The sequence below is a fragment of the Hippoglossus stenolepis genome, chromosome 4 (assembly GCF_022539355.2).
Source record: "Hippoglossus stenolepis isolate QCI-W04-F060 chromosome 4, HSTE1.2, whole genome shotgun sequence".
Taxonomy (NCBI): Eukaryota; Metazoa; Chordata; class Actinopteri; order Pleuronectiformes; family Pleuronectidae; genus Hippoglossus; species Hippoglossus stenolepis.
The window spans coordinates 3,020,782-3,046,719 of record NC_061486.1 but is presented as its reverse complement, the minus strand read 5'-3'; the positions used below and the strand labels follow the sequence as shown (position 1 = coordinate 3,046,719).

Here is a 25,938-nt window from a genome sequence, read left to right as displayed (position 1 = left end):
AGATGATGAACAAGCTAAAACACAAGATCATACAAAGGCTTCATGCTGAGTGACATTTGCATCCTTGAATCTTTATGCCGGCTCAGTGACGGTTGAAACTTTGTCGAATAAGGCTTGAAACCAGTTGTGATCGGTATCTGCAGACTTATCTCTATTGAAACACATTGACAATGACTGAGTATCGTACGTGTTTATTTTGCAAAGAAAGCAGGTTATTGAGATCCAATCACACGTGGTCACAGGAGGCGTTTTAATACCAGCGGTGAACGGACGAACTTAGAGGTGGTCACTGGTGATGGGATCTCTCAGGACAGGGTCTCTGTGCCCATTAGTGCAGCTCAAGGTAGTTTTGGAGGAGTTTGACATTTAAGCCAAATGCAACAAAGCTCCTCACAAAGTATCCCGACGTTTACGAAACTCTCCCATGATGCACGAGTGTTTCTCAGAGGAAGCCTGACTCATCGTCTTCATCAGTCCTCTGGTTCTCTGTGTTTCCAGGGAGCAGGCAGGTCAGCGCTACATGTTCATGAGTGGTCTGTGTGTTGTGCATTCCCTCTCCCTGGAAACCTGGTGACACGGACTGCAGCCACATGGGCTCTGCCCGTTACCCAGCATGCCCCTGCACTAATTACAGGCCCTGGATCAATCTCCGTCCTCTCATTGGCTAGAACCAGGCCATGCCTCAGCTTACTGGCAGACCACACACACACACACACATACACACACACACAGACACACACAGAGACAAACAGGCCTTTATGTGGTGACTTCACAGGCTGCTCGCCTCCAGCTGACCAGAGACTCAGCAGCCGCTCCTCAGATCAGTCGACTGTTTGCTTCGTCTTTTCATCTTTTCTCAGCGGCTTCACAGAATTTGGGAAGAGACAAAAGTCCGATGGGATTTTTAAGACAGATTTTCTTTGTTCCCTCCTCTCGTTGATCTGTTACAAACGCACTGTGGCTTCATGAGAAAGAGTGAAAACCTGATGTGACTTGTTCAGAGAGACACTGAGGCTCTTCCAGTTAACTCCCTGTTAAACAAATGTCAGGTTGTGTAGACACACACTGCTCATCCTGGTTCTTAGACTTCAGATTATACACAGACACCTGTAATAAGTGTTGAAACCTTCAACTGTAAATACAGATGGACGACGCGTCTCTACTTCCTCCCAAAATGATATCATGTCTGATACGGGCGCCGTCATTTAACGCCTTTTGGTCAACACTTGAATATCAGTGTGATAAGAACTTCCTAAAATGACCGAAACCATCTTTTAGAAAAATGTATTCTATGTGTACTTTGTTGTTTTGGGCCACGTCCCATCTGCTAACATGGAGGAGGCCGGATTTATGACCTATATCCAACCACCAGGGGGCGATCAACATGATTTAGCTTCACTTTTTGGGAGCTGTCATGTCAGACCAGGCCTGGAACACGTTTCCTTCCGGATGCAAAGCTAATTTATTTGAATATCTTAAATCATGTTTCGTTTGGTTCACGTCCGTGCTCCCTGGCGCGTTTTTACATTTTTATTTGCGTGTTAATTTCTCCAAATGTGAATCAGTAAAATGGAACCAAACTAGAATGTGAATGCGCGTGAGCACAGACTCACAACGATCCAGAGCAGGATTAGTTTTTACTCTCAGGAATATCTATAAACTTTACAGAACCGAACTGAAGTTCTTCACCTGTCTGTGTTCTACTGTTATTTCCCCCCCCGACAGTTTTGTGATGTTGTCCTGACGGTAGAGAAGCAGTCACGGTCCACACACTGATATATTCTGTATTATTCCTCAGGAGGTTTTCTCCCTGTCTGTTCGCTTGTTGAGGAGTTTGTTCAGTTTTCTCTGTTTACTCACCGTCCTCCCTCCTGTTGCCGAGCAGGAAGAGACGCTCCCTCCGCTTCCCTTTGTCATATCGAGCCTTACTTTTTACTGCTGTTGCCATGGTGATTTCCACCTGTCAGCCGATGGCAGCGCTGCCAGCATCCTGATAATCTGGTTGGCTGACGGCCTCCTGGCAGGTTAGGGTGGGCGGGGCGGCTCCGGGTTGATTGACAGACTGTAAAGTGATGAGGCAGCGACGGGTCTGATGATCGTCAGTTTGTTTTTTCATAAACGCAGAGATTCTCCGTCCGTCCTCCTCCTCCTCCTCCTCGTGTCACATTGTCTGAGCTGCACATTCACTGTCACAGGACGTCTCTGCTCGCTTGTGTGATCAACTTCTGTCCTCGGCCACATTTAAAGACGTCTTTTATTCAGGAGAGAGAAGCTGATCTGTGTCTTGTCCAGGAACCAAGAATTTAGCTCAGGGCTGCTGCAGCAACTTCTAATGAGACTGACACACCCATTTTCCCACAGTCTGTTCATTGTGCATGTTGCCTCGGAGCGTTCAGGCCTTTTTAGTAATGTGTCTCTTAAAATAAAGTGATTAATTTTAGGGGGGGGTTTAAGTGAAGTTTCTCTTCGTCTTTTTTTTGTTGACTCACTTTCACTCAACAGTCTCGACCAATTTTAACGGCTGCTTCTCTTTTTCTGTCTTTTCCTCTTTTCTCCGACCGACGCTTTTCTCGTTCAGGGAGATAAATGAGCTGGAGCTTGTCCCGTCAGGATTTTAAATCCGGGCTGGAATGGTGTCGTGCTGCTTTTAACACCAAACGTCTCTTTACATGTGACACATACAGAAGAGTCTGTCCAGGCTTGATTTAAAAACTTTAGAGCCCATGTGAAGTTACTTTTCTTATTTTTTCCTCTGAGTCACTTCTCGCCGTCTGGAAAGAAACGCCTCTGGATGATTTCTCAGATACAAGTCTTGGTCCAGATCTGCTCTAAATATCACTTTGAAGTTTATCGGCAGATTATTAACTTTCCAAGTTGATCAGCAACTTTCAAGGTCGACAAAAATGGTCAGAAAAACACATTTGCCAATAAGACTCTGCAAATAACAGGCAACCTAATGCTGCTATTGATTATTTCTCATGATATGATGTCATATGATCAGTGACATGATGAAAAAGTCAAAAAAAGATGTCATGCATAGTTCAAAAATGCATTTTTTCCAACTATCTCTGCAACCGATGGAACGATAGATGATCTAAAGCTGAGATAACATGGAAGTCTTACTGCAAAGGCTTTATTACAGTATGAAAATATTAAAAGTTAACATTGTTTATGTGCAAACTTCTTCTAATTGTTGTTCCCATCACTGGATGAAGTAATTTTCACAGCAGTTAAAGATGTGAACAGTTTTTCTTCCTCACTGGAGTTTGGACCTGTTCTCTTATCTCCTCTACGACGAGTCCAGCTCGAAGAAGAAAGAATGAATAATTCACGATCTTATAGGAAGGTCTGATAGGACGACGCCTCAGGAGCTTTAATAAACACTGTTGTATTCTGTGTGTAGTGATGATGATGATGATGCTGATATTGACGGAGCTGAGCTGCAGATCAAACTTCACTGGAGACGTTTCATTCATTTCTCCTTCTTCTTCTTTTTCAGCAAATCCAAAGAATGCACCTTGAATGCAGGTGAGAAGCTGAAGCTTTTATATCCGTGTGTGAAAGTCTCCATGTGTGTCTGATTTAATTAGAGATTAAATTAGATTTAATTATCTTTTAAGAAGAAGACGATGTGTGACAGTTAATTAGGCTGAAGGAGCCTCGACGTTCTCTGAAAGGATTTTTTATTTCTGTCATTTCGAGCCATTAATTCTTGTTAGAAACATCAAACCTCCTGTAGAAGTTGTCCCTGGAAATCTGTCTTTAAGAGAAGAACTGACTTCTGAAGCGTCTTATTATAACGCCAGCAGTTATCAGTGGACAGAAGGAGGAACTACAGAGCATGTGTTCGTTTCTGAAGCATCCGTTTTGATTAAAGGGTTTTAACTCATGAATAAACTGTAGATATCATCAAGCTATTATGTTTTCAAGTTCAGACGTGTATCCTGTGTCTCCTCCTTTTTTGTTCCTCTCTTCCTTTCCTCACACGTTCCATCTCTCCTCTCTCCTCGTCCCGTCAGAGGATGGATACGTGAGGATGTTCCTGCGAGGACGTCCCGTCACCATGCACCTCCCCGACCAGCAGAGGGAGAGCTACAGCCTCGACCCCAAGATGGCGCTGCCGGACCGCAAGCTGAAGCTGCAGTGGGTGTATCCTTCAGACTGAGTGGATGTAAAGTGGAGAAGTGAATGAGTCGTACTAGGAAGGACAACAAATAAATAAATAAATGTAGAAATAACTGTACCATATATTTTTTTATTTATGTATTTAATGATTGATTTCTACATATATGTATATACTTTTGTCATCCGTTTAAAGAGAAAGGGTCAATCAATTGTCTAATTGACTTAAAGCTCCACTGGTTAAAAGTGCATATTTTACTTTATTCTAATTAAATTTATAGTATAGAGAATAATTTGGGTCATAGAATCTTTACTTTATCTTTTCTTATTACTCTGCTTTTTGAAATTTGTTCTTGATGATGCAGCTTTTTATTTGTTGGCTGAAGTAGAATAACGTGTAGTAAAAAAAGCCCGAACTGCGTTCTCACCTCTCCAGCTCCCCTCCTGTCTGATTCCCTAACGTAAGCGTGGTGCAGGTACGGCTACCGTGGTCGTGACTGTCGCTCCAACCTCTACCTGCTGCCCACGGGAGAGATCGTCTACTTCAACGCCTCCGTGGTGGTTCTGTACAACACGGAGGAGCAGCAGCAGAGACACTACCTGGGCCACAACGATGACGTCAAATGGTGAGAAAAACACCAAGAAGACTTTCATTAGATACAAAGAATTAGATTTATTATATCCGATTTGTTATTTCTCCTGTCGGTCATCCACGTCTGTTATTCAGTCAAAACCAGCTTTGCAAGATGGGAGGAAGTGAGTGAGTCATGTCCAAGAAAACACTAAAGATACATAAACAATAAATAAATAGTTTATAATTAAATACTTTCATAAACGTAGCAAATGTTTATTCGAACAAGTTTTCTCGTAAGAAGAGAAGCATAAAAAACAGATTTATGATTTGTATTCGCAGACATCACAACAAACATAAACGCAGACGTACGATGAGTCGCCTGATTACTACACTGTTTATTAGTATTATCTAAAAGATGGAATTATCGTATGTTATGGGAATTTAGGTATTATTGATCGAACTGGGGGTAAAATAGTCGTACAAATACGATATTTCTCGTACATCAGCCGAGGTTCGGTTCCTCTCGTCGCTCTTGTTCTCGTGTCAGTGACGTCTTCGTGCAGCTGACTGGGTTTAACATTATTGGGAGTTGTGGTTTACTTGAGGAGCACCAGTGGACTTCCTGAACGAGCTCTGACTGGAGCCTCTGGGACGTAAACAAACCCAATCCCCCCCAGGGCATGCTGGGAAAAGACGTTGGTGTCTGCAGAGAAACAAACGTGGTCTCCTCTCCCACGCCGTCGTATCGAGTCCAACTCCAGAATGATAAAACTGTGGTTTGCACTTGAATAAACTTCATTCAGTCAGAATTACATGAAAGATATTCACAGAATTTGACAAATTCAAGTGTCAATGAATTTTTAAAAACATGTTTTAGGCTTTCTATTTTTTCCTCAGACGTACTAAAAGTATATCATAAAACTGCAGCAACATGACGTCATATCCTGTGTTCATTTTAATGTTTATCTTCACTGTTCTTGCCTCTGAATCACCTCCTCCAGGATTTTACACCTTTCTCCATAAAGAAAATGTGGATACAAATACAACGCAGATCAGATAATATTTCATTTTTTTCCTCTTATCAGCCTGAGTGTCCATCCTGACATGGTTACCATAGCAACGGGGCAAATGGCCGGAACCTCTAAAGATGGAAAGGTAGCGTGAAAAACACACTTTCTTTCTCCTCCTTTTACATCCAGACATAGTTTTGCTCTCAAACATTAAGATGAAGGAATAAACACATTTTGCATATGAACAAATGTTTTGTTTAGTTTCTTGTTATGAAATGTCGGTGTGTGTTTGTTTTGACTCTGTCCCGTCTGCGCTCAGCTGCTGCCTCCTCATGTTCGTGTTTGGGATTCTGTGAGTCTCAACACGCTCCACGTCATCGGGATGGGAGTGTTCGACAGAGCCGTCACTTGTGTCACTTTCTCCAAGTCGGTGAGCAGCTTCACATCCTGTAGAGTTTAGTGAACGACCGACAGGTGGTTCACATTCGTTCGTTTTAATAAATACTATTTAGGATCTGACTCCTTTATTCTTCTTTTCAGAACGGCGGCTCCTTCCTCTGCGCCGTGGACGATGCCAACGATCACATCCTGTCCGTCTGGAACTGGCAGAAGGAGAAACAACTGGCTGATGTGAAGGTATCTGACCTTCGACCTTTGACCCTTATCTCATTCATACATCTGTCATGATGGATTCCACTTCCTGGTTTGAAGTTATAATTACCAAACTTAATGGATAACCAGAATGAATACGAATGTTTGTAAAATCGGTGATAGATCCGTGTTTTACATCGTCCTGCGTTCCGTCTCTGCAGTGCTCCAACGACTCTGTCCTGGGCGCCGTGTTCCATCCCATGGACGCCAACCTGATCGTCACCTGTGGAAAGTCTCACATTAACTTCTGGACCATGGAGGGAAACACTCTGAGCAAGAGACAGGGCCTGTTCGAGGTACGAAGACCAGATATAACACAACCCGACATCCTCAGATCAATCTTCTGATCTGCTAATAGCTTAAAAGAACTGAGCCTCATGTCATCTCTCTCTCTTTCGCCGTTTCCTAGAAACATGAGAAACCAAAGTACGTGTTGTGCGTGGCGTTTGCTCAGAACGGAGACGCCATCACCGGAGACTCCAGTGGGAACATCTACGTCTGGGCCAAAGGTAAAAAAACGGAATAAATCCTTCTCAGCCAAACCTTTAAAATTCCAACGGCATTCGTGTAAGAACACGACGGGATGTTCGAAAGCAGTAAAAATCCAAGTGAGTGACTCCCTGTGTGTGATTGACAGGCGGTCACCGCATCAGCCAGGTGGTGTCGGGGGCCCACGAGGGCGGGATCTTCTCCCTGTGTGTCCTGAAGGACGGCACCATGGTGTCCGGAGGAGGCAAGGACCGCAAGGTGGCGCTGTGGGACCACGACTACAGGAAACAGTCGGAGATGGAGGTGATGGAGCTGGACTGTGTATGAAAGAGAGAGAATAAAGAAAGAGACGTATTTAAACGTGTGTGTGTGTGTGTGTGTGTGTGTGTGTGTGTGCGTCCAGGTCGGCGAAGCGTTTGGTCCCATTCGCGCTCTGACTGAGGGAAAACCAGGAGAGCTTTTTGTTGGAACCACAAAGAACGCCATCATCAGAGCGGCGTTCCCTGACACATTAACCCCGATTGTACAGGTACACACACATTTCAATGACCTTCCTCCACACGCTCTTTATAGATTTAGATTCTCCACCTTCCTTCCTGAACTGACTGAGGCGTGATGTTGTTCCAGGGTCACACCGACGAGCTGTGGGGTCTGGACGTTCATCCGTCCATGGAGCAGTTCGCCACCTGCTCCCAGGACAAGCAGGTTCACCTCTGGGACACCAACTCCCATCAGCCGCTCTGGAGCAAGACCATTGAGGTGAGGAGGAAGCAGCGAACATCAGGATATTAAAAGAGTTGTTCTGTTTTTAATAGTAAGATCGTTATGATTAATTCAACTCTTCCTCCGCTGCAGGATCCAGGCAGGTCTGCAGGTTTCCATCCCAGCGGAGCCGTTCTGGCCGTCGGGACCATGACTGGAAGGTCGGCATCGAACACTTAACACAACACTCACAACCGGTGGAACAACCATTAAACAAGATGACAACTGATCGATCTCTTACAACAATAATCATGAGAAGCTGTAGAGCACAGTTTATTTTACAGGCACTTTCATGACAAGTAAACTAATTCATAATGGTAGAATGTCTTTAAAGATAAGGAAAATTATATAGACTGCAGCACGATGTAATATGATATTTGAAAAGTAATACGCGTAACTAGTTCTCATATTTATACACTTTTCCTAATTAATTTCTTGGTTAAAAACATCAGAGCATAAATGGCTGATTTACAGATGTTTCTCACATGTTACATTAGATTTGTGCAGAAAAATGTAGTCAATTATTGATTTGGGTAATTAGATCTTGTCAGGTTAACCTATATTTTTATGTCATAAGTCAAACCAGGGCTGGTAAATTATCCTCGGCTATAAATCCTTCATGAAGAACATGTGTATCAAGTTCCTGGGACGTGTTAGAATGTCCTTGTCAAATAATCAAATAAATACGATAAAATGAACATTATAATGGAAATATAGTAATATAAATAGTGATAGTCAGTCAGTTATCTCAACTGGGAAATGATTGTGGCCATTGCACATAGATCGAAGTAACAATAAAACAGATATGAATAATTAAAATAGATTGTAATACACATACAACATAGTAAGAACAAAGTAAATGATACACAGTAAAGTACTAAATATAATTTGCCTATAAACAAGACACTAAATACAAGAGATGACAAACTATGAACAAGAGACAAGTTTGCAAAGCTGCAGGAGTTGTTTGCATTTAAAGACAAAGTGATGAGGTCGGCAGGAATATGACAAACTGAAATAAACTCTGAATATGAGATGTGCAGATTCACAGTTTTCTGCAGGAGTAGGTAGAGAGTATATAAAGATATTGGTCGGAGAATTGAACCTGTGATGAGGCCACTGAGCTGAACTGTGGTGCGTGTGTGTTGCAGGTGGTTGGTGCTGGACACCGACACCCGGGATCTCGTTTCTATGCACACCGACGGCAACGAGATCATTTCCAACATCAGGTATTCTCCAGGTAAAACATCTGTTCACGACCCAGCACACATCCTGACTGTACTGTAACACAAGCTGTCAGGTAATGTCTCTGTTCACCTTGTGCCCGTAGACGGTAACTTCCTGGCTGTGGCTTCCCACGACAACTTTGTTTACATCTACGCTGTGACGGAGAACGGGCGGAAGTACAGCCGAGTGGGGAAATGCACCGTACGTACACGCTCCTGGAATAACCACCTTTTTTAATTTATTCTTATTGTTGGTCTCCTAGAAAACAAACTGCCGGAGAGTTTCATGTTCTCTGACGTGTTCAGTGTTTTCCTTCGCCCTCAGGGTCACTCCAGCTTCGTCACCCACGTGGACTGGTCCAAGGACAGCCAGTACCTCGTCACCAACTCAGGAGACTACGAGATCCTCTTCTGTACGTCACTCACCTACTCTAAAGCAACACTGTGCAACTCCCTGGGCAACAGCGCCCCCTGCAGCCACATGTCTGAGTGATAAAGTGAAACACTACTGATCGCTTGATATTACCCATGATCCTCTGCAAGAGCTGCAGCTGTAACAAATCAAACAAAACTCTGTTCAGAATTCTTCATATTTTCAAAGTTTCCTGCTGAATATTGGAGATAAACTCTGGTTTTTAATAACTTTTTAACTGATCCACAGTTCAGCTTCACTCTTCAACTTGCTGCAGCTGATTGTGACAGTTGAATCCTGTTGCTTTAACACGAGCTCTTATGTTTCAAACATACATTCATGTTAAAAACACTGATTGTTCTTGAATAAAATATTTTTTTGTTTGTATTTTTCAGGGGAGGCCTCCAGTGGTAAACATGTGACCAGCATGGACACTGTGCGTAACCTGGACTGGGCCTCTTCCACCTGCACTCTGTTTTTCACCACCTTCGGTAGGTGGATGAAACTCACTCGACCTCCCTCACCTCTCTCAGCCGTTCTCTGAACTCACTTTCCCTGCGTCTCTCAGGAATCTGGCCCGACGGCGCGGACGGCACCGACCTCAACGCCGTGTGCAGGTCGCATGACGGATCCCTGCTGGCCTCTGCCGACGACTTCGGCAAAGTGCACTTGTTCTCCTTCCCGTGCTCTCAACCAAGGGTCAGTTCACTTCCTGAGCTCAGCAGAAATAACCAAATGCTCAATCGCAGATTCACCAGCAGCCCGATAATCCAGCCCAATTCCTCCCAGGTGTTTTTCCTGCCCACAAACGCATGGAGACTGTGGCTTCTTCTCAGCAAGTTAGAATTTGAAGCCACAGCCATTTAAAGTGCAGCAGTAAACTTAACTGTCTGTGCAGAGGCGCTGGAGGCCGTTAGCACAGACACTGTAAATACTTCCAACATGTTTATAGTTATAAACACTGCTCTTAAAAGTTTTACACACATTTAGTGGCTGAAACCAAAAAGTCACGTTTGCACTTCATGAAAAACTGATTGACACAAAAGGTTTGTTATCAACCTGAACGTGTGAAGACGAATCTGAACGTTTTTGACATCATGAATATAAAACCCAGATCTGTACAAATATAAAGACGACAGCTCAATTTACTTTTAAATATTTTCAATCGATGCAAACGAGCAAGTGAAGTCCAGAGTTCAGTCCACGAGTCTGATATCTGGTTTTCTCACAACCACAGAACTGGGACCAAACGACTCCTGAACTTCCTGGTTCCTGATTCTCACTATTTAAAACTTCAGAAACTTTTCTCACAGATGATTGTAGCCACTGAAATCACATGGTGCAAGAAACAGGCTTCAGAGAAACGTAGAGAAATTCCCAGGATGGACATGGCTCCTTAAAAAGTCTGAGAATGTGTTGATTTCAATTTGACAGATAAATAACCTGAGAAATAATAAACTTTCTTAAATTCAGATTAGATGGCTCCAAACCTTTTAGGCCCGTCACTGTGAAAATGTCTCTACTCTTAAGTTTATATTAATAAATTGATTTAGCCACTGTGCTTGTCAGTTTATGAACATGGAGGAATGAAAGTTTAAGGATAAGTACTCGTGGTCGTTAAATCCTCAAAGTTCTGATGAAGCCAACTTTGCTGTGTTGAAAGTCTTTCAAACTGGGGACAATGGGGAATCAAGGCGGTGGAGTCTAAGTGTATTTTCAGATTTGTATCGCTGCTGAACATCTGATCCTGTTGTCGTCTTCACCATTAAAACCCATTTCTCTTCTTCCTCTGCACGTGTCCAGGCTCCGAGCCACGAGTACGGTGGCCACAGCAGTCACGTGACCAACGTTGCCTTCCTGCACGACGACAGTCACCTGATCTCCACCGGCGGGAAAGACACCAGCATCCTGCAGTGGGTGGTCGCCTAGACGACGAGATCGGCAGTCCACCTCTCTAAATCCAGCATCTTATCTGACCCCCAATCACCTCTTCACTGTTTTACCCTCCTGCCACCAGGGGGCAGCACTTCCTCTGTGCCTACCGGAATGTAAACACACACGCATCTTGACCAAGCAACACCAGGACGAGATCATCGTTGTAATAAATGGAATATTATTTAGTGTCCAGCTTGTTTGTGATAGAATGTAGAGAAGACAGGCAGGAAGTGACGAAGCAGGAAGTTGCCTGTGACTTTAGCGTTAGTGCTAACTGTGCCTAAACCGTGTTTATCTTAACCCCCTTTAACGGGAATCCACCTGTTTTCCATGACGAGCGTGTTTTAGCTCCTTTATTATAAATCACGTGCACTTTACAGTTTGTTTGTTTTTTGCTTCACGCACACTTTTAGGGTTGTATTTATGTTTACGAGTCTATTTTTCTTTTGTTGTGTCAAGCAGCTAAAATCAATTTGCAGACTCTTGAAAGTTAATTTAGTTCGATGATTTAAAGCAGATTTCAAATCAGTCTGCACGAGAAGAGCATGCAACAGTTCTGAAATCACACTGAATGCATGAGAACAAAGCCTTATTGAAAACCAAGGAATGAAAATTACACCTAAATATGTACAAAACCTTGTTTAAAATTGCTGCACCGTTATGTAAAGTGTACTTGTGTTGATATGAAGGGGTTAAAAACACGCGTCCCTTTTTAAAAAAAAAATTCACTCCGGGAGAGAGTTGTTGATTCTTGTGAACGTGCACAGCTCGAAAAATAAAAGAAATAAACTTGTGAATTTATGACGTATTAAAACAGAATGTGGCCTCGTCGAGGTTCGATCTCTCTTCTTCATGAGCTTCTGGCTTCAGGTCAGAGTGACGCGTGTTTCCAGGAACCAACGACTCCTCCTGCTGCAAAGGACGATTGTATTCAAACCCCTGAAATAGGTGGAATCCCCTTTTTCACATAGTTACTCTGACACGTTTCCATCCCTCTGCCTGACTCTAACATCATAATCATAATAATAACAATGAGTATTACAGATTCCTGTTACAGATTGTAAATGGTGCAAAGTGCTGGCTCCCCCCCCCCCAACTGCTGTGTTTCTGATTGTACTACTACTGTAACTGTGCTGAGAGGCCACTAGATGGCGCTGAGAGAATGAGCATGATCCTGTAGATGCTGTTCAAGTTACAAAGGTCTCTAGAGTTGATATAAATATATTATGCAGTATATCCAAGTGGCTGTGTTATTTTAATATTTAACTGTAACGATGATGGATGTTATTAATAATCTTGTGGCACTTTTAGCGACAGAGGGCGACTGTGCTAAGTGAGCTGGAGCTGTGCTTTGCCTTCTTCTGTTTTGTTTCTAAAGTTTTTACCCGAGTGGGAGCTCTTCTCCTCCCGATGAATTGGCTACGAATATATAAGATATAAAATATACATGGGTAATAATCTTTCTTTGGTCTTTTTATGTGCTAATGTGTTCAATAAATGATTCGCTTAAAGTGGCTCTAAATTAACTATCATCACTGCGATAACAAGCCTCCACCAACCAGCCTCAGTCTATATGACCTCTGACCTGACGTCTCACTCAGGTCTAAGTGAACATTTCTGCCAAATTTGAAAAGATTCTCGCGGGATAATGCGTTAAGATAAAGTGTTCTCAAGGTAAAAAGGGGTTTGGGGGTCACTGTGACCTCGACCTTTGACCTATGACCTTAAACTACCAGAATCGAACTTGTTCTTTGAGTCCAAGTCAACGTTTTTACCAAATGTGAAGAAATTCCCGAGGTGATCCTGAGATGTTGCACTGAAAAGTCCAAAACATGTTTTTTAAGGTGACGGCGACCTTGACTTTCGACCTTCGATCACCAATATCTAATAAGTTCGACCTTGAGTCCAAGTCGACACGAAGTCTTTACAAAAGTGAAAACATTAAACTTTGGGCCACTGGTGCGTAATAAAAAATAATTTGGTGTTGAACAGGAGGCGACCGTGCGTGTGTTGGTCCGATTCCCAGATCACCCACAGCCTCACCTGGAGTTAATAGTGAACAAGACCCCCCCCTTCCAGTTGTTTTCTTGTTGTTTGTCACAGAGACTCACACACACACACACACACACACACACACACACACACACACACTGAACTCCGACCTCCTGCAGTGGCCGAGGTATCAGTGTCTGCCGCAGCTCATTAAACCAGAACCATCTCAGTATGTTGTGTTTTCTTCATCGCTCTTCATCGCTCTTCATCGCTCTACATGCAACAATCCAGCAGATCTCCACAGCTGAGACTCAGACATCATCATCATCATCATCAATGACTCAAACTGAGGAAGATGAGTCAAACTGTGCTCGTTATTACAGCTCTTCATCACAAAGGGTGAGGCCACGACACACAGATATAAAAGCTGGAGAGATGATATGGAACTACGGTGTTTTCTGTCTTTAAAGCGAGGAGGAAGAGGAGGAGGAGGAGGAGGTGGTGGTCGAAGCCCAAGAGGAAGATCTCAGTGTTTATCCAGTGAGCAGCAGACAGGTGACCAGGGTCAAGTCCCACTGGTGTTGTGGTCATAACGTCCTGTTGTCTGTCAACACCTGAGGTGAAGAGGACGTCCTCGTAGTAGACCAGGACTCTGAGGGGGTTTGGAGGTTTTTAAGATAAGAAACAAATTAAGACAAAGAGCTTCTGTATGTGTCCTAAGATCAGAAACCTCGTCCACGGAAAGGTTCTGCAAACTGCGTAAATTAAATTAAATATCCATTCTCTGATATAGTTGAAAGGAACAAACCAAAATATATTAATATTGGGTTTGTTTATTTGTCTCAAAATGTAACACGACTTCAAAATCAAAGACAAATATCAATATAAAACACGTGAGAACTGAAAGTTACACAAATATTTAAAAGGTTCCTGCTATTTTTGTTATTGAACAGTATCTGAATAAAGATTGTTTCCTTTAAAATATTCATTATCTGGATCTGCGCCGTTTGCTTTCATTGGACCATAGAAAATCGTGTTGGTAGTTTTTGTGAAATAGTCAGAATCTAACCTACAACCTCACATTATGTTTACACTCAGTATAAAGTTATAACAAGATGAGTATGAATAATCCCTGTGGATCCACATCGGTGAAAACTGGTCAACGTGATTAAAAAATGTAAAATAGTAAAATAAAGTTGTTATAAATAGTATAAAATAAGACATTTTTAAATTCAAATCAAACTTTCCTTCTTAATCTCTTCGCTATCTGCAGCTGGAATTGGTCCCAGTAGCTTCTCTGAGCTTTACAGGACGTTTACGAGACAACATCACGAGGACCAGAGGACTTCCCATGTCCAGTACAAAGGAAGAACATGTGAGATGCTGAAGTTCAACACAATAAACACTGACCTTTATGGGACAAGGGCGACGCAGAGGACACGGAGGAGCAACTGACTGAGAACTGTAAATTCACCACTGACCGAGTCACAGACCTTCAGGGATGATGGTACGACCGTTACGTTTCGTCAGGAGGAGTCACGTGTTCCCTGAGTTCTTCTGAACCGGTTTGAGGAGGATTCCACTACAGACACTAAACAACCGAAGCTGTTTCCTCTCATTTCCTCTAATACTCCACCACACAGATTGAGAATTCCCCAAAGTTTTCATGTACTTACTGAAACATCTCTTGAAAAGCGTCTTAAAACAAACGACTCTGCACATTTCTCTTAAATCTGCTTCTCAGCCCTAATTCAACAGCGTCTGTTGAATTAGGAATTTGGGAGAAATGTCAGTGGTTTAAAGAATAGAACAAGAATTTGATTTCCACAAATACCTATAGATGGTTAAATTAGATTAACTGATAATCTCTTTATCTCTACTTTCTGCTTCAACAGAGGCTGAAACCTGAAGAGGGCGACTTCGGCCTTATAGCACAACACACAGTGGATTTAATGCAAGTCGGAGACGTGGGCTGAAATTTATTGATTCTCACTGAAAGAGTCGTCTGCTCTCGCCGGCCTTTTCTCCGGGAAGATGGAGTGAGCTGCACATTAGAGCAGATTGATGCAGTCGCACTGTTTCTCTCTCTGCACGAGGCCGACGCAGTCACAATGTGTTCGGTGTAAATCAGGGGAGGAGAGAGGACGGACGTGGAGACGAGGCAGCAGAGAAGAGGACGAAGAGACGTCTTCTAAAAAAAACAAACATGTCTTGAAGTAAAAACACTGAAGACGCACAAAAGAGCCAGAGATAGTTTTTTTTTTTCTGACGGAAGACGAGTCGTGAGAACAGAATCAGTCTGAGTTGTTCTTGATTAAAAAAGACAGGATGGAAGATTCTGACAGTCTGAACCACAAGATGTACAACCCCGAGGCGGACACACACACACACACACACACACACACACACACACACACACACACACACACACACACACACACACAATGGAGGGGCACGTGAAGTTTGTAGACCATCTATAACCATAGACCAGTGTCTCCCAGACCTAGGAGGTGTTATCTCGGACTGGTATTTTTTGTTCGGTCCACCGCATGAAGGAGGCGGCCTGTACTGCAGCCACCCACCAGGGGGCGATCGAGACGCTTTGGCTTCACTTCCCTGTCCATCTTTATTTCCAGTCCCTGGTCTGTACAGGATGTAAGTTGACCTACAGAGAAAACATTTATCTCCTAACCCCTGGACGACAGACTTTATCACTCAATATCAACTGTTAAGGACAAAAGTGATTTCTTAAATGTTTGTTCTTTAAAGTTTTTGAATTTGTTCCTCCCTGGTACAAACACACAGTTTAACTCAGGGTGATTTCAGATTGTATGTATGTGTATATTCGTCTAATCAGTTTATCGCTGGTCAATCTTCTACTGGGCGTCACTTTCACAAGAAGCTGCGGAGGAGCTTTCAATGTTTGAGAAGATAAATGAGATAAGAAGCTCGTCCGCAGCTGCAGATAAACTCTGGGACGCGTTTTTCACATGAAAACTTCTCCACGTTCTCATTTTATCCTTTTTTAGTCAAACAGGACGACTGATGTGTGACGAAGGTTGAATTGACCAGTTCATTCCTTTCAAGGTCATAGTGAGGATTCAGATTCTGTATCAACAGATGTGACACAGGTTCATGCTTCTGATACACAGATTTATCTGCTACTAACAACACGGGGGTGTTGTTATTTCAGAAGTCAAACTTTTAAAAACTTCTCTCCTCTCCTGTTTCAGCTGTTTGGGGAGTGACATTTACAAAAGGGCAACAAACGATGAAGTGAGAAGGTAAATGACACAAACACTTCTGAGTGAATCACAACTGAGGCGACACACAGAAGAGAATCAGTTGTGTTGTTGAATCAGACGTTTGCATTTTGCAGTAAATGATGACGGAAAGTTTCTTATAAAGGAAAAAACTATTAAAAATACTTTAAAATAATACGGTCAAGGATTCAATTCATTGGTTAGTTAACAACAAACTTTCATATACTAGACGTGATGAGAGGGAAACAAGAATGTTGTATATCTGTTATTTAATCTATTATTAATCTTTGGTAAAATAATATTTCTCTCAACACTTAATATATTATCCTGTGTTGTGGGAAGTTTATGAACACGTCACGTACTGAACCTCTGCACCACAACACAGTTTATCATGTGTTGCACTTTAGTTAATACACAGCAGCGTCTGCCAAATGTCCTGTTTAGAATAATGCAAAACATAAATTAATATTCCAGAGGCGCTTTCATAACAAGATCAGCCTGAGACAAATAGAGGCTCATGTATGAAGAGTGAACTGTGACATGGTGAAATGGGAACTTTCTGAAAGTTTTCGCCTCGTATCAGATACATTAATGTGAAATTAAAAATACCAGAAATCAATTTCTGGTTGTTTCACAATTCTCAGTAAAAGTGAATATAAATAAATGTAGATAATATCTAGACCTGTTATCATGTGTGTGAGTTCGATGGAGCTGCATGTTTGTTTGTGGTTTGGAGAATCTTCGATGTACCATGAATCTCATAATCTGATTCTTGAGGATTTAAGAAGATTTGTTCGATGAGCAGCGACATGATTTTCCTTCTGCAGAGAAACATGTCAAAGCTTTGCTCGTAGCAAATTACTCACGTATGAAGCTTATTGGGCCCAAACATAAGAAAGAGGAGGAAGATTTAGTTTTGCATTTCAAGAATGAAACTAGATTCTGAAGAGCAATTTATTGAATTCATCTACGAAGGTCAAATGCACTAAAACTAGAAGCTGGATATATTCTTCAAAGAAAAAAAGCCCTAATACTTCATCTAAATGAGAAATTAGTTGTGTTGTTGTTTGTTTTTTAGAGCAACACACATTCTCACCTGTAATTCAGTGAAAGCTTGGATCTTAGATTCAGTCAACAAACTGACCTTCATGCTGCTGCTCTCTGCAAGTCCACAGATATTTCCTCTGAACAGTACATATATATCTTCTGAGGGAACGGTGCCGCAGAGAGAAGGAGTGCGGAGGTAAAGAAAACAGATGGAGAGCGAGCTGAGGGGAGGGTGGGATAAAAGAAGAGGGAGTGGAGCAAAGGAGGAGCACGGAGAGAAGGTCAAGAATGTAGATGGTGTCTAACGCTCTATTCTCTGTTCCCCCCCGGGTGTCTGAGCTGCTGCCGAGGGCCTGTTGAGCAACGTGTTGATGTACCGGGCGTTGCTGAATAGCGGCGGTTTGTCTGATGGTCGTCCTGCAGAGGAGGAAAAAAACAAAAACACGTGAGAACCGTTTTATGTGCAGAAGGTTTCTGTTGGCCGCCGAAACTAAAACACTGGAGAGGGAGAGAACATCTGTGCAGCTGCAGAGACGCAGGTGCAGATCTTATTTGCCATATTTCATCAAATTTTAATTTAACGGTTAAACAAACATTTTTTACGGCCGTGCACAACAAAGTGCGTGTTTATATTATACGTCTTCTGGTATTTAGATCCCTGTGTGAAGTCGTGGGGATAAGACGGGGGTGAAGCAGAACGTGGAATAGGAATTTTAAGTGATTAAATATGAGAAAGTCTTCCTGATTGAATTTACCAGCATCTTTTAAATATCTATATTTAGAGTATTGAATCTTTATTGGGTTTTTTGTGACTGTCGACAGAAATCGCCCCCAGAAAAAATATCGGAATTTTCCTGTTTCACGTGTTGAATACAAACGCAGCAAAGCGCAGGTGCCTCAGATGATCCACGGCGACGGAGAGTTGCGATGTGATGTGCGAGCGAAGGCAGCGGTTTGTCTCTAACGACTTCCAGGAGGTCGCAGCTCCTTGAACCGCAGCAGTGTGAACTAAACAAACCAAGTTCCCTCAGTAAACTAAACTAAACACAGTCACAGAGCTGCACTCGCAGCTGTGACACTACAGTAAACATGATGTTTCACTGAATGTATGAAAACTCAGGAGGTCTTCAGGATCCATCCTCTGGGGATCATGAATGTCTGCAGCAGATCACATGGCAGCAGTTCAGTCTGAAACAAAGAGGTGGACTCACTGTAGGATTCATACTCTACATGGCAATAACTTTTAAAAACGGCATTTTACAACTAAAAAGATCCAGTTTCATATCAGTAATAACTTCCATTTATACCAACACACCTAAGAATGCATATCAACGTATCTCCAACCCGACGAGAGCACAAAAATGACGACAAACGCTTAAACAAGCATGCCAGACCAGCAGGTGGCGCTGTGTGTTTGTGAGCATGCAGGTGTAGACTCGTTACACAAAGCAACAGCAGGCGTTCACCGACTGGACTGTGACATCATCGTTTCCCAAATCCTCCGTTTTACACGTGCACACACATACATAAAAAACAGACTTTTTGAAAATCTAAAAAATCTAAAAAATCTTTGAAAGCTGTTTGTAAAAATCTCTTAGTGACTTGAAAGAGTTTGTGTGTGAACGAGGCTCAAACGCAGAGAATCTCCACATTAGTGTGAACTGGTCCAGGTTCTGCTGATGTCGGCAGTTCTGTGTATTGTTCTCGGACTCGCCAGCCTCACACACCTGTTTGTTCTGAGTCATAATGTGTGTGTGGTTGTGTGTGTGTGTGTGTGTGTGTGTGTGTGTGTGTGTGTGAAGACGAGGCCTTTTCATCTCTGCGTGATGTGGAGTCTCCCCGTGTGTCAGGGCTTGGTCTGGATCCAGACTCCACGTGTCCTCTGCTGGTTCAGGGTCACGATGGGTGGGACACATGTGGAAAGAAACATGCTGCTGTGACCTCACTGCCTAAAAACAAACAACACACACACACACACACACACACACACACACACACACACACACACACACACACACACACACACACACACACACACACACAGTGAAACATTAGACACACAGGAGATCAAAGCATGTAACATGTGATCTCTAGTGCAGCATGGGAACATGAGGAAGAAATATTTATACTGAATGACTTGAATAACAATGTTCAGTGTTTTAGGAAGATATCACACGTTAGATTAAGTTAGATTAAGTTAGATTAAGTTAAATAACTCACTAAACTGCCTAAAGGAAGAATCTAACTAAACTAAACTAAATGCCAGCGAAGGTTAACGAGCATGCTGCTGTCAATCATCATGTTCGAACCCGTTTTATATCAGAAACATGAACATCAGTGTGGTAAGAAGTGACAGAAATCCTCTGTGAGAAAGATTTATTTGACTTTGACTCTTCAGTTGGACCCCATGTCCCATCTGCTAACGTGGAGGAGATGGGGTTTATACTGCAGCCAGCCACCAGGGGGCGATACAGATAATTGGGCCTTTACTTTTTGAGTGCTATCATCATTGGCAGCTGGACGTGAATCAGTGACAAAGTTACTCATAGATAATCAGAGGCTGCAGCAGTGATGAACAATGATTTGAGATAAGTAACAAACAGGCGCTGTGTTCGATCCTGTACGCAGCCGTGATGTCTGCAGGGTTATCAAAGGCAACGTCCCCAAATGTTCGAGAGTCTATAAAGTATTTTACATCGTGTGACACGGTTCAGTGAACGTGACTCAGGCCGAGGGAGGAGGACGTTTCCACTCCGGACCAAACAGGAACACGGTGTCTGTGCAGCATCATTAATGACCTGGACAAACAAGCAGCACGTCTTCTATTAACAGTGAGGAGCTAATGATTGAACCGAGGTCGGGGTCGGACCGACCGGTTTGTCTGGACGACAGGTGACGAGTTAATGATAACACTAACGATGGCCGCGCTCTGTTCGAACGTCCCCGTAAACCAGCAAACAGCCGCCTGCACCCGAACCAGGGAAATGGAATCCGGCCGTCATTGATTTTATTATTTGTACCTACGAACCGAACCCAGATGAGACGGTCTGCTCTTCCTCCCGCTGTTAAAGCCGTCGCCTAGCAACAAAGCTACGAATTAAAATGTTCTTCGATTGAATAAAATAGATTTTTTGACAAATGTACCGTTGCCGCCATTACTGAAGCACAATGAATCATGGGAAATCATCTGTCTAAGAATGCAGCTGCTGAATCGGGACACAGCTCAAGTATTTGTGGTAGTCTTGAAACTATAGATTGCCCCCTGGTGGCTGGCCACAGTTTAGGTCGTAACCCCTGCTTCCTCCGTGTTAGCAGATGGGTCGTGAACCAAACTAAAAACTAATATTCAGTCTATGTTCAGCTCCAGCTATTGTGATGTCATAGTTTTCTATTTCATTCTTTGGACCTAAGTTGTATTTTTGAACTGTTTGTATAGTTTGTATGTTTGAATGTTTGTATGTTTATCGGCATCTTGTGCATCATGGTCTTCATCCCTGGATGAGACCTTTGCTCAAAAATACTTTTCACAGTATTAAGAATTTAATATAAATGTCCGAGTTACCATTTTTATCCCTGTTTTCTTTTTAGTTTATTCATCGTTGACTTTGTCTGTATTGTTTACTCAATAATTATACATTGATAGATCAGCATCAGTCTTCTATAAAGGTTCAGGACCTTCTTCAAACATTTATGGGATAGATTCCGTCAGTGACTGTTCAGATTCAATATAAACACAGTAAATGAGCTGGAAGCAGTTTTAATGTGTTTTAATCTGACATAATAAATCCATTTTAAACTAATTTGCCCCCCCCTGTCCGACCCCAACTCTTCAGTCAGAGATCAACACATCTACTGACACACTCGACACGTTTCTCCCACAAACAGAACAGATCCAGAGAGGAAAACAATCAGAAGCGAGGCTGCGGATCTCATTTGCTCTACGGACCTGAACCCCCCGTTTTCTGCCAGGTTCAATCAGACAGCAAATCCAATGATAACACAATTAAAGGTCATTTAACACGCAGCCGACCTCCTGCAGCTCAAACACCGAGCAATCACCCGACACCAAAACACCCACCGAGCTCGTCCTGAGAGAAACAGAAACAAATGGACGTCAGCTTTTCTGATTCTCCTCCGTCGTCGTCTCCCACCTGCAGATTCCAGCAGAGCCAGGAAGTGGTGTGTGCAGCTGAGAGATAACAGATACCAGCAGAGAGGAGCAGCCTGTGTTCTGTCAGGTGACACCAAGTCGAGCTGCAGCTGGAGCGCTCGTCTCAGGCGTCTGTAACAACCACGGACGTGAGATCAAAGCAGCGTCCTGGTGGTTTTGCAGGTTTGAGCCCAAACACATGTTCTCTTTGTTTTACCTCGTCATCTTTGTGATTTTAAACAAGGAGGCAGGTGCAGACTGTTGCTGATCCTTCACACGGTATCAGGGAGTTTTCATCCCTTCAAAGTCTGAACCCAGCTTCTACTTATTTCATGCTGTTCTGCTGAACTGGCGCTTTGGTGTCGTCCCCCAGTTGTAAGTTGTTTCGGATACAAGCGTCTAATTTTTAGAAAGTGTATATTAATTTAGCCTGTTCTCATTAATTTAGTCTAATCAATAGTTACAGTTACATTTAAATACCAGAAACACTCCCCAGACCAGCCTGTTGTGTTTCTCTATAATAATCCTACTTAAATCAAAGTGTAGCCTGTATTTCATTGTATTTTACAGAGTCAGTACATGAACCTCTCACACTCACACACACACACACACACACACACACACACACACACACACACACACACACACACACACACACACACACACACACACACACACACACACACACACACACACACACACACACACACACACACACACACACACACACACAGAGGGCGTAGCAGTCATCAAGTCATGCTGCATGCCTCCTCCTCCCTCTCCCTCTCTCTCTCTCTCTCTCTCTCTCTCTCTCTCTCTCTCTCTCTCTCTCTCTCTCCCCCCCACCTCTCTCTCTCAGTCTGCCGGCTGCTCTCTCTCTGCTCACTCTGCTCTCACACACTCTGAACATCACCACAACTAGACGGAGACTGAATGAAATCAAACGAGTGACTTTGTTTTTTCTTACTTTTTTCTGGATGGATACTCGTTTGTTTGGAGGATGACGGCGGGAGTCCAGGATCCTGAATGTGAGTACAACCTCCTCTTCACTCACACACACACACACGCCACACACACACACACACACACACACACACACACACACACACACACACACACACACACACACACACACACACACACACACGGTAGTGTTACTGAAACTGTCACCTGCTGCAAAAAGCTATAATTCAGATGAGTGTGCTCAGGTGTTCCACACATAACATGTATTTTTAGACTTATTAGTCACCTACAACATGTATTTAAGTGTGTGTACAACTTGGAAAATAACATATACACTTGTAATTATTTTTACTCTCCTCTAGTTTAACTCTAAGGATATGTTTATATTTGGTAAATATTGCCTTTAATTGAGTTTTACGCACATTTGCGAACAATTTTATGCACAATTAGACGCAGAATATGATAAATGGATGGATAGATAGATAGAATCGATATTCCTTTGATACAGCAGGAAGGTATCAGACACATAACACACTTTTCAAAATATAAAAATAACATACAAAAATGTACACAACACTAAAGGAATATTACACTACAGCACTCAAAATCTTTCTATCTATCTATCTATCTATGTTAGTATTATTCCTCGCAATGTGATCTTTATGTCAGTGTCGGTTTATTCTCGTCTCTCACATGTTGCTGCAGTGTTTCTAGGGATTAAACACTTCCACAGTAACAGACCATAATGCTCATATTGTGCATAATAATCTGTCAGAGGAGCTTTAAGACATCAGAGGAGAAAGTCTTAAGTATTTAAGTCAGAACATATTGAACGTAAACGTCTCCTGACTTTGAACTCGGCTTGAGACATCGCTTCTTCCACTCGTCTTCCACTCGTCTTCCACTCGTCCTCCACTCTTCCTCCAGCAGGCTGGTTTCTCTGTTTGCTCCCATTAACTCGCTGCAACAACCAAGTCAAATTGCATTAGTACAGTGGATGGCGAGCGAGCTGAGCCGAGCTGAAGTTACAGTACAGCACTTGTGTGTCTGTCACAGCTCCAAGGGTTTTGACTGCAGACAATTAATAAATCATGAGAGGGAACAACTAAACCAGCCGCTTGTGTCGCTGATCCTCTCCAGCGCAGGGGAGCAGAAAACCGTTGTGGTGGATGAGATGTGGAGCAGAATCAGCTCCGGTGCTGCAGGAGCCGTTAGTTCAGTATGTGTTGAACCAGGCTGGAGGAGAACTGGACAGGAGACTTGTGGCGAGAGCGCCTTTAGGAAAAACATTTCTACAAAGCAGTGGACAGATCTTAGATATTTATCTTCGTCAGTAACATATGAGGAAGGTTCACTTTTCAAAGAGAAGATAAAAATAACTTTGGCTGAGAAACTGGTCGAGAAATGCTCAGAACTTGATGATGATCCAGATTTTTTCTTTCATTCTTGTCTCTCTTTCTGGTGGACAAGTCAGATTATAGGTTCATACGGTGGCCGAGAGATCAACGCACTGCAAATTAAGAAAACATCTTTAAATCTGACCACACATGTTCTGCAAAAACAAACCCAAAAATACAGAAATGTGCTGCAGATTGCGAAAACAACAGAGGAAATTTCTGTAGTTCAATGTTTTGTGAAGTTCCATCACCACTGACGAGTTGCAGATCGTCTTTTTCAGACATGAACTCTGGAGTTTACCTTTCGCACATGAACAACATAGCAGGAGATTCTCCACTTAGACACGTTTACAACACAGAAATCTCCGTGGCCTTCAGGTGAGGGGGGGGGGGGCGCTGCAGGCAGAGGCAGGATGTAAAGTAATAATTCTGCTGCGGAGATCACGTGTTTTACTTCACAGCGCAAAGCTCTCAGATCTCGTCGTGTCTGTCGCGTTTTAGATACGACATCAACGAACCCACTCGCTCGCAGGGAATCCTCCGGATAATCTCTCGCTGGCTGGAGAAATTCCGCCCAATGTCCGCAGCAACTAACTCGGACATTTGCGTTTTTCACATGCAGCCCCTCCAGATCATTTCGAGAGAGAATCCAGAGTCCAGCGCACATCTGAAAGCAACCAACGTTAAATCAAGTGATGTCAAAAACTTCCTGGATCTGCACCTTAGTCCGGATTGTTTTGCGAAAATCCGTGGAAATCTGTTCAGTAGTTTCAAGCAAACGTCATCGGTGGAGGAAACAGAGGCCGTTATTTAAATCTGCAGTTCCACCCTGAACCACCTCTGCCCTTTGGTCTCAAACCACTTCTCCTAATCAAAACATACGGATGTGCCGGTGAGGTTTTTATAAGACTGACATATTTCTGAAGTATTATTTCCTGGTCTGCGTCTTTCCGTTTCCAATGTGAATGAAGGTCAGGGGTGGTGGGGGTGGTGGGGGGAAAGTAGGGCAAAATCCGACCTCTTGTTTACTGTGACGGGTAATTTCACACCGTGGAAGTCGATTTTCCTGCCGTAGAAGAGTGAATGGCGCACTTGTTTTTGACGCACGTGTGACACAGATGAGGATCTATGTTGTGTGTGATTGTGAAACGGGCGAGCGTACGAGCGACCTCGGGCAGAGAGAGAGACGGAGACAGATTTCTCTGGGAAGCATCGTGCTTCATTAAGCTGCGGGGGAAATGTCTCAACCTTAATGCTCTGTTTAGTAAAGCGTCCTCACAATGAATCCTCTGTTCCTCCTACAGAATTCCTGCCTCCAGCTCCAACTGTTGTAATATTAAAAAATCAGTAGAATCTCCTCTTCTTCTCCTCTATGTCTGGATCTGTTCTCTCTCTCTCCCTCCTCCCTCTCTCCCTCCGCCTCTAGTTCATCTTCCCTCCTTCTATTACTTGACCTCTCCACGTTTCTCTTCTTCCCTCACGTGATGACAATTTTCGGCTTTTAACTTGTTTTGTTGGTTGCAAAACTCTAATTATAACTAACTATATATGATTTAAAAAATGTAACTGCCCATACACTGGGGCTTCAGGTGTAGACAGCAGATATTCTGGGGCAAGAGTCACACTCACTGTTTACAGTCCAATCCTCTCGTCCAGTAAAACCTCGACTCAGAAGTATTTTGGGTCCTCGGCAACACGATACACCTGCAAAGTCTGAAAATGACAGGATGAGGTCGTTGAGAACATTGAAATGCGTAGAGACAGATATTCCTCCAGTTATAGCACTGACTGTTTATATCATTCTCTTTATCATTGCGTTATTTAAAATATTATTTTAAGCAAACCGTGTCCCCTTCTTCCTCTCAACCCTCCTCTTCCTCCTCCTCCTCCTCCTCCTCCTCCTCCTCCTCCATCCCTTCATGCTGAACTATTTCCGACCTCAGAG

At 43.0% G+C, this 25,938-nt stretch overlaps 2 protein-coding genes across 4 annotated transcripts in view; both read left to right on the top strand.

Annotated features, from left to right (window-relative positions):
• eml2 (EMAP like 2) overlaps window positions 1–12,641 on the top strand; it is a 28,368-nt gene extending 15,727 nt beyond the window's left edge. For all 3 annotated transcript variants that reach the window (XM_035154864.2, XM_035154865.2, XM_035154867.2), the window contains 18 exons: window positions 3,500–3,528; window positions 4,020–4,149; window positions 4,599–4,748; window positions 5,782–5,851; window positions 6,026–6,136; window positions 6,247–6,342; window positions 6,519–6,653; window positions 6,767–6,866; window positions 6,995–7,149; window positions 7,250–7,375; window positions 7,474–7,605; window positions 7,702–7,769; window positions 8,760–8,848; window positions 8,939–9,036; window positions 9,160–9,247; window positions 9,642–9,737; window positions 9,815–9,945; window positions 11,050–12,641. In XM_035154864.2, the coding sequence (XP_035010755.1) occupies window positions 3,500–3,528; window positions 4,020–4,149; window positions 4,599–4,748; window positions 5,782–5,851; window positions 6,026–6,136; window positions 6,247–6,342; window positions 6,519–6,653; window positions 6,767–6,866; window positions 6,995–7,149; window positions 7,250–7,375; window positions 7,474–7,605; window positions 7,702–7,769; window positions 8,760–8,848; window positions 8,939–9,036; window positions 9,160–9,247; window positions 9,642–9,737; window positions 9,815–9,945; window positions 11,050–11,175 (1,930 nt within the window). In that variant the 3' untranslated portion in view covers window positions 11,176–12,641. The remainder of the gene's footprint in view (window positions 1–3,499; window positions 3,529–4,019; window positions 4,150–4,598; window positions 4,749–5,781; window positions 5,852–6,025; window positions 6,137–6,246; window positions 6,343–6,518; window positions 6,654–6,766; window positions 6,867–6,994; window positions 7,150–7,249; window positions 7,376–7,473; window positions 7,606–7,701; window positions 7,770–8,759; window positions 8,849–8,938; window positions 9,037–9,159; window positions 9,248–9,641; window positions 9,738–9,814; window positions 9,946–11,049) is intronic.
• Window positions 12,642–22,508: 9,867 nt separating this feature from the next.
• The window catches only part of gpr4 (G protein-coupled receptor 4), a 32,921-nt gene continuing 29,491 nt past the window's right edge, over window positions 22,509–25,938 (top strand). Inside the window, exon 1 of the mRNA XM_035153455.2 lies at window positions 22,509–22,661. The gene's annotated coding sequence lies outside the window, so the exon portion shown is untranslated. The remainder of the gene's footprint in view (window positions 22,662–25,938) is intronic.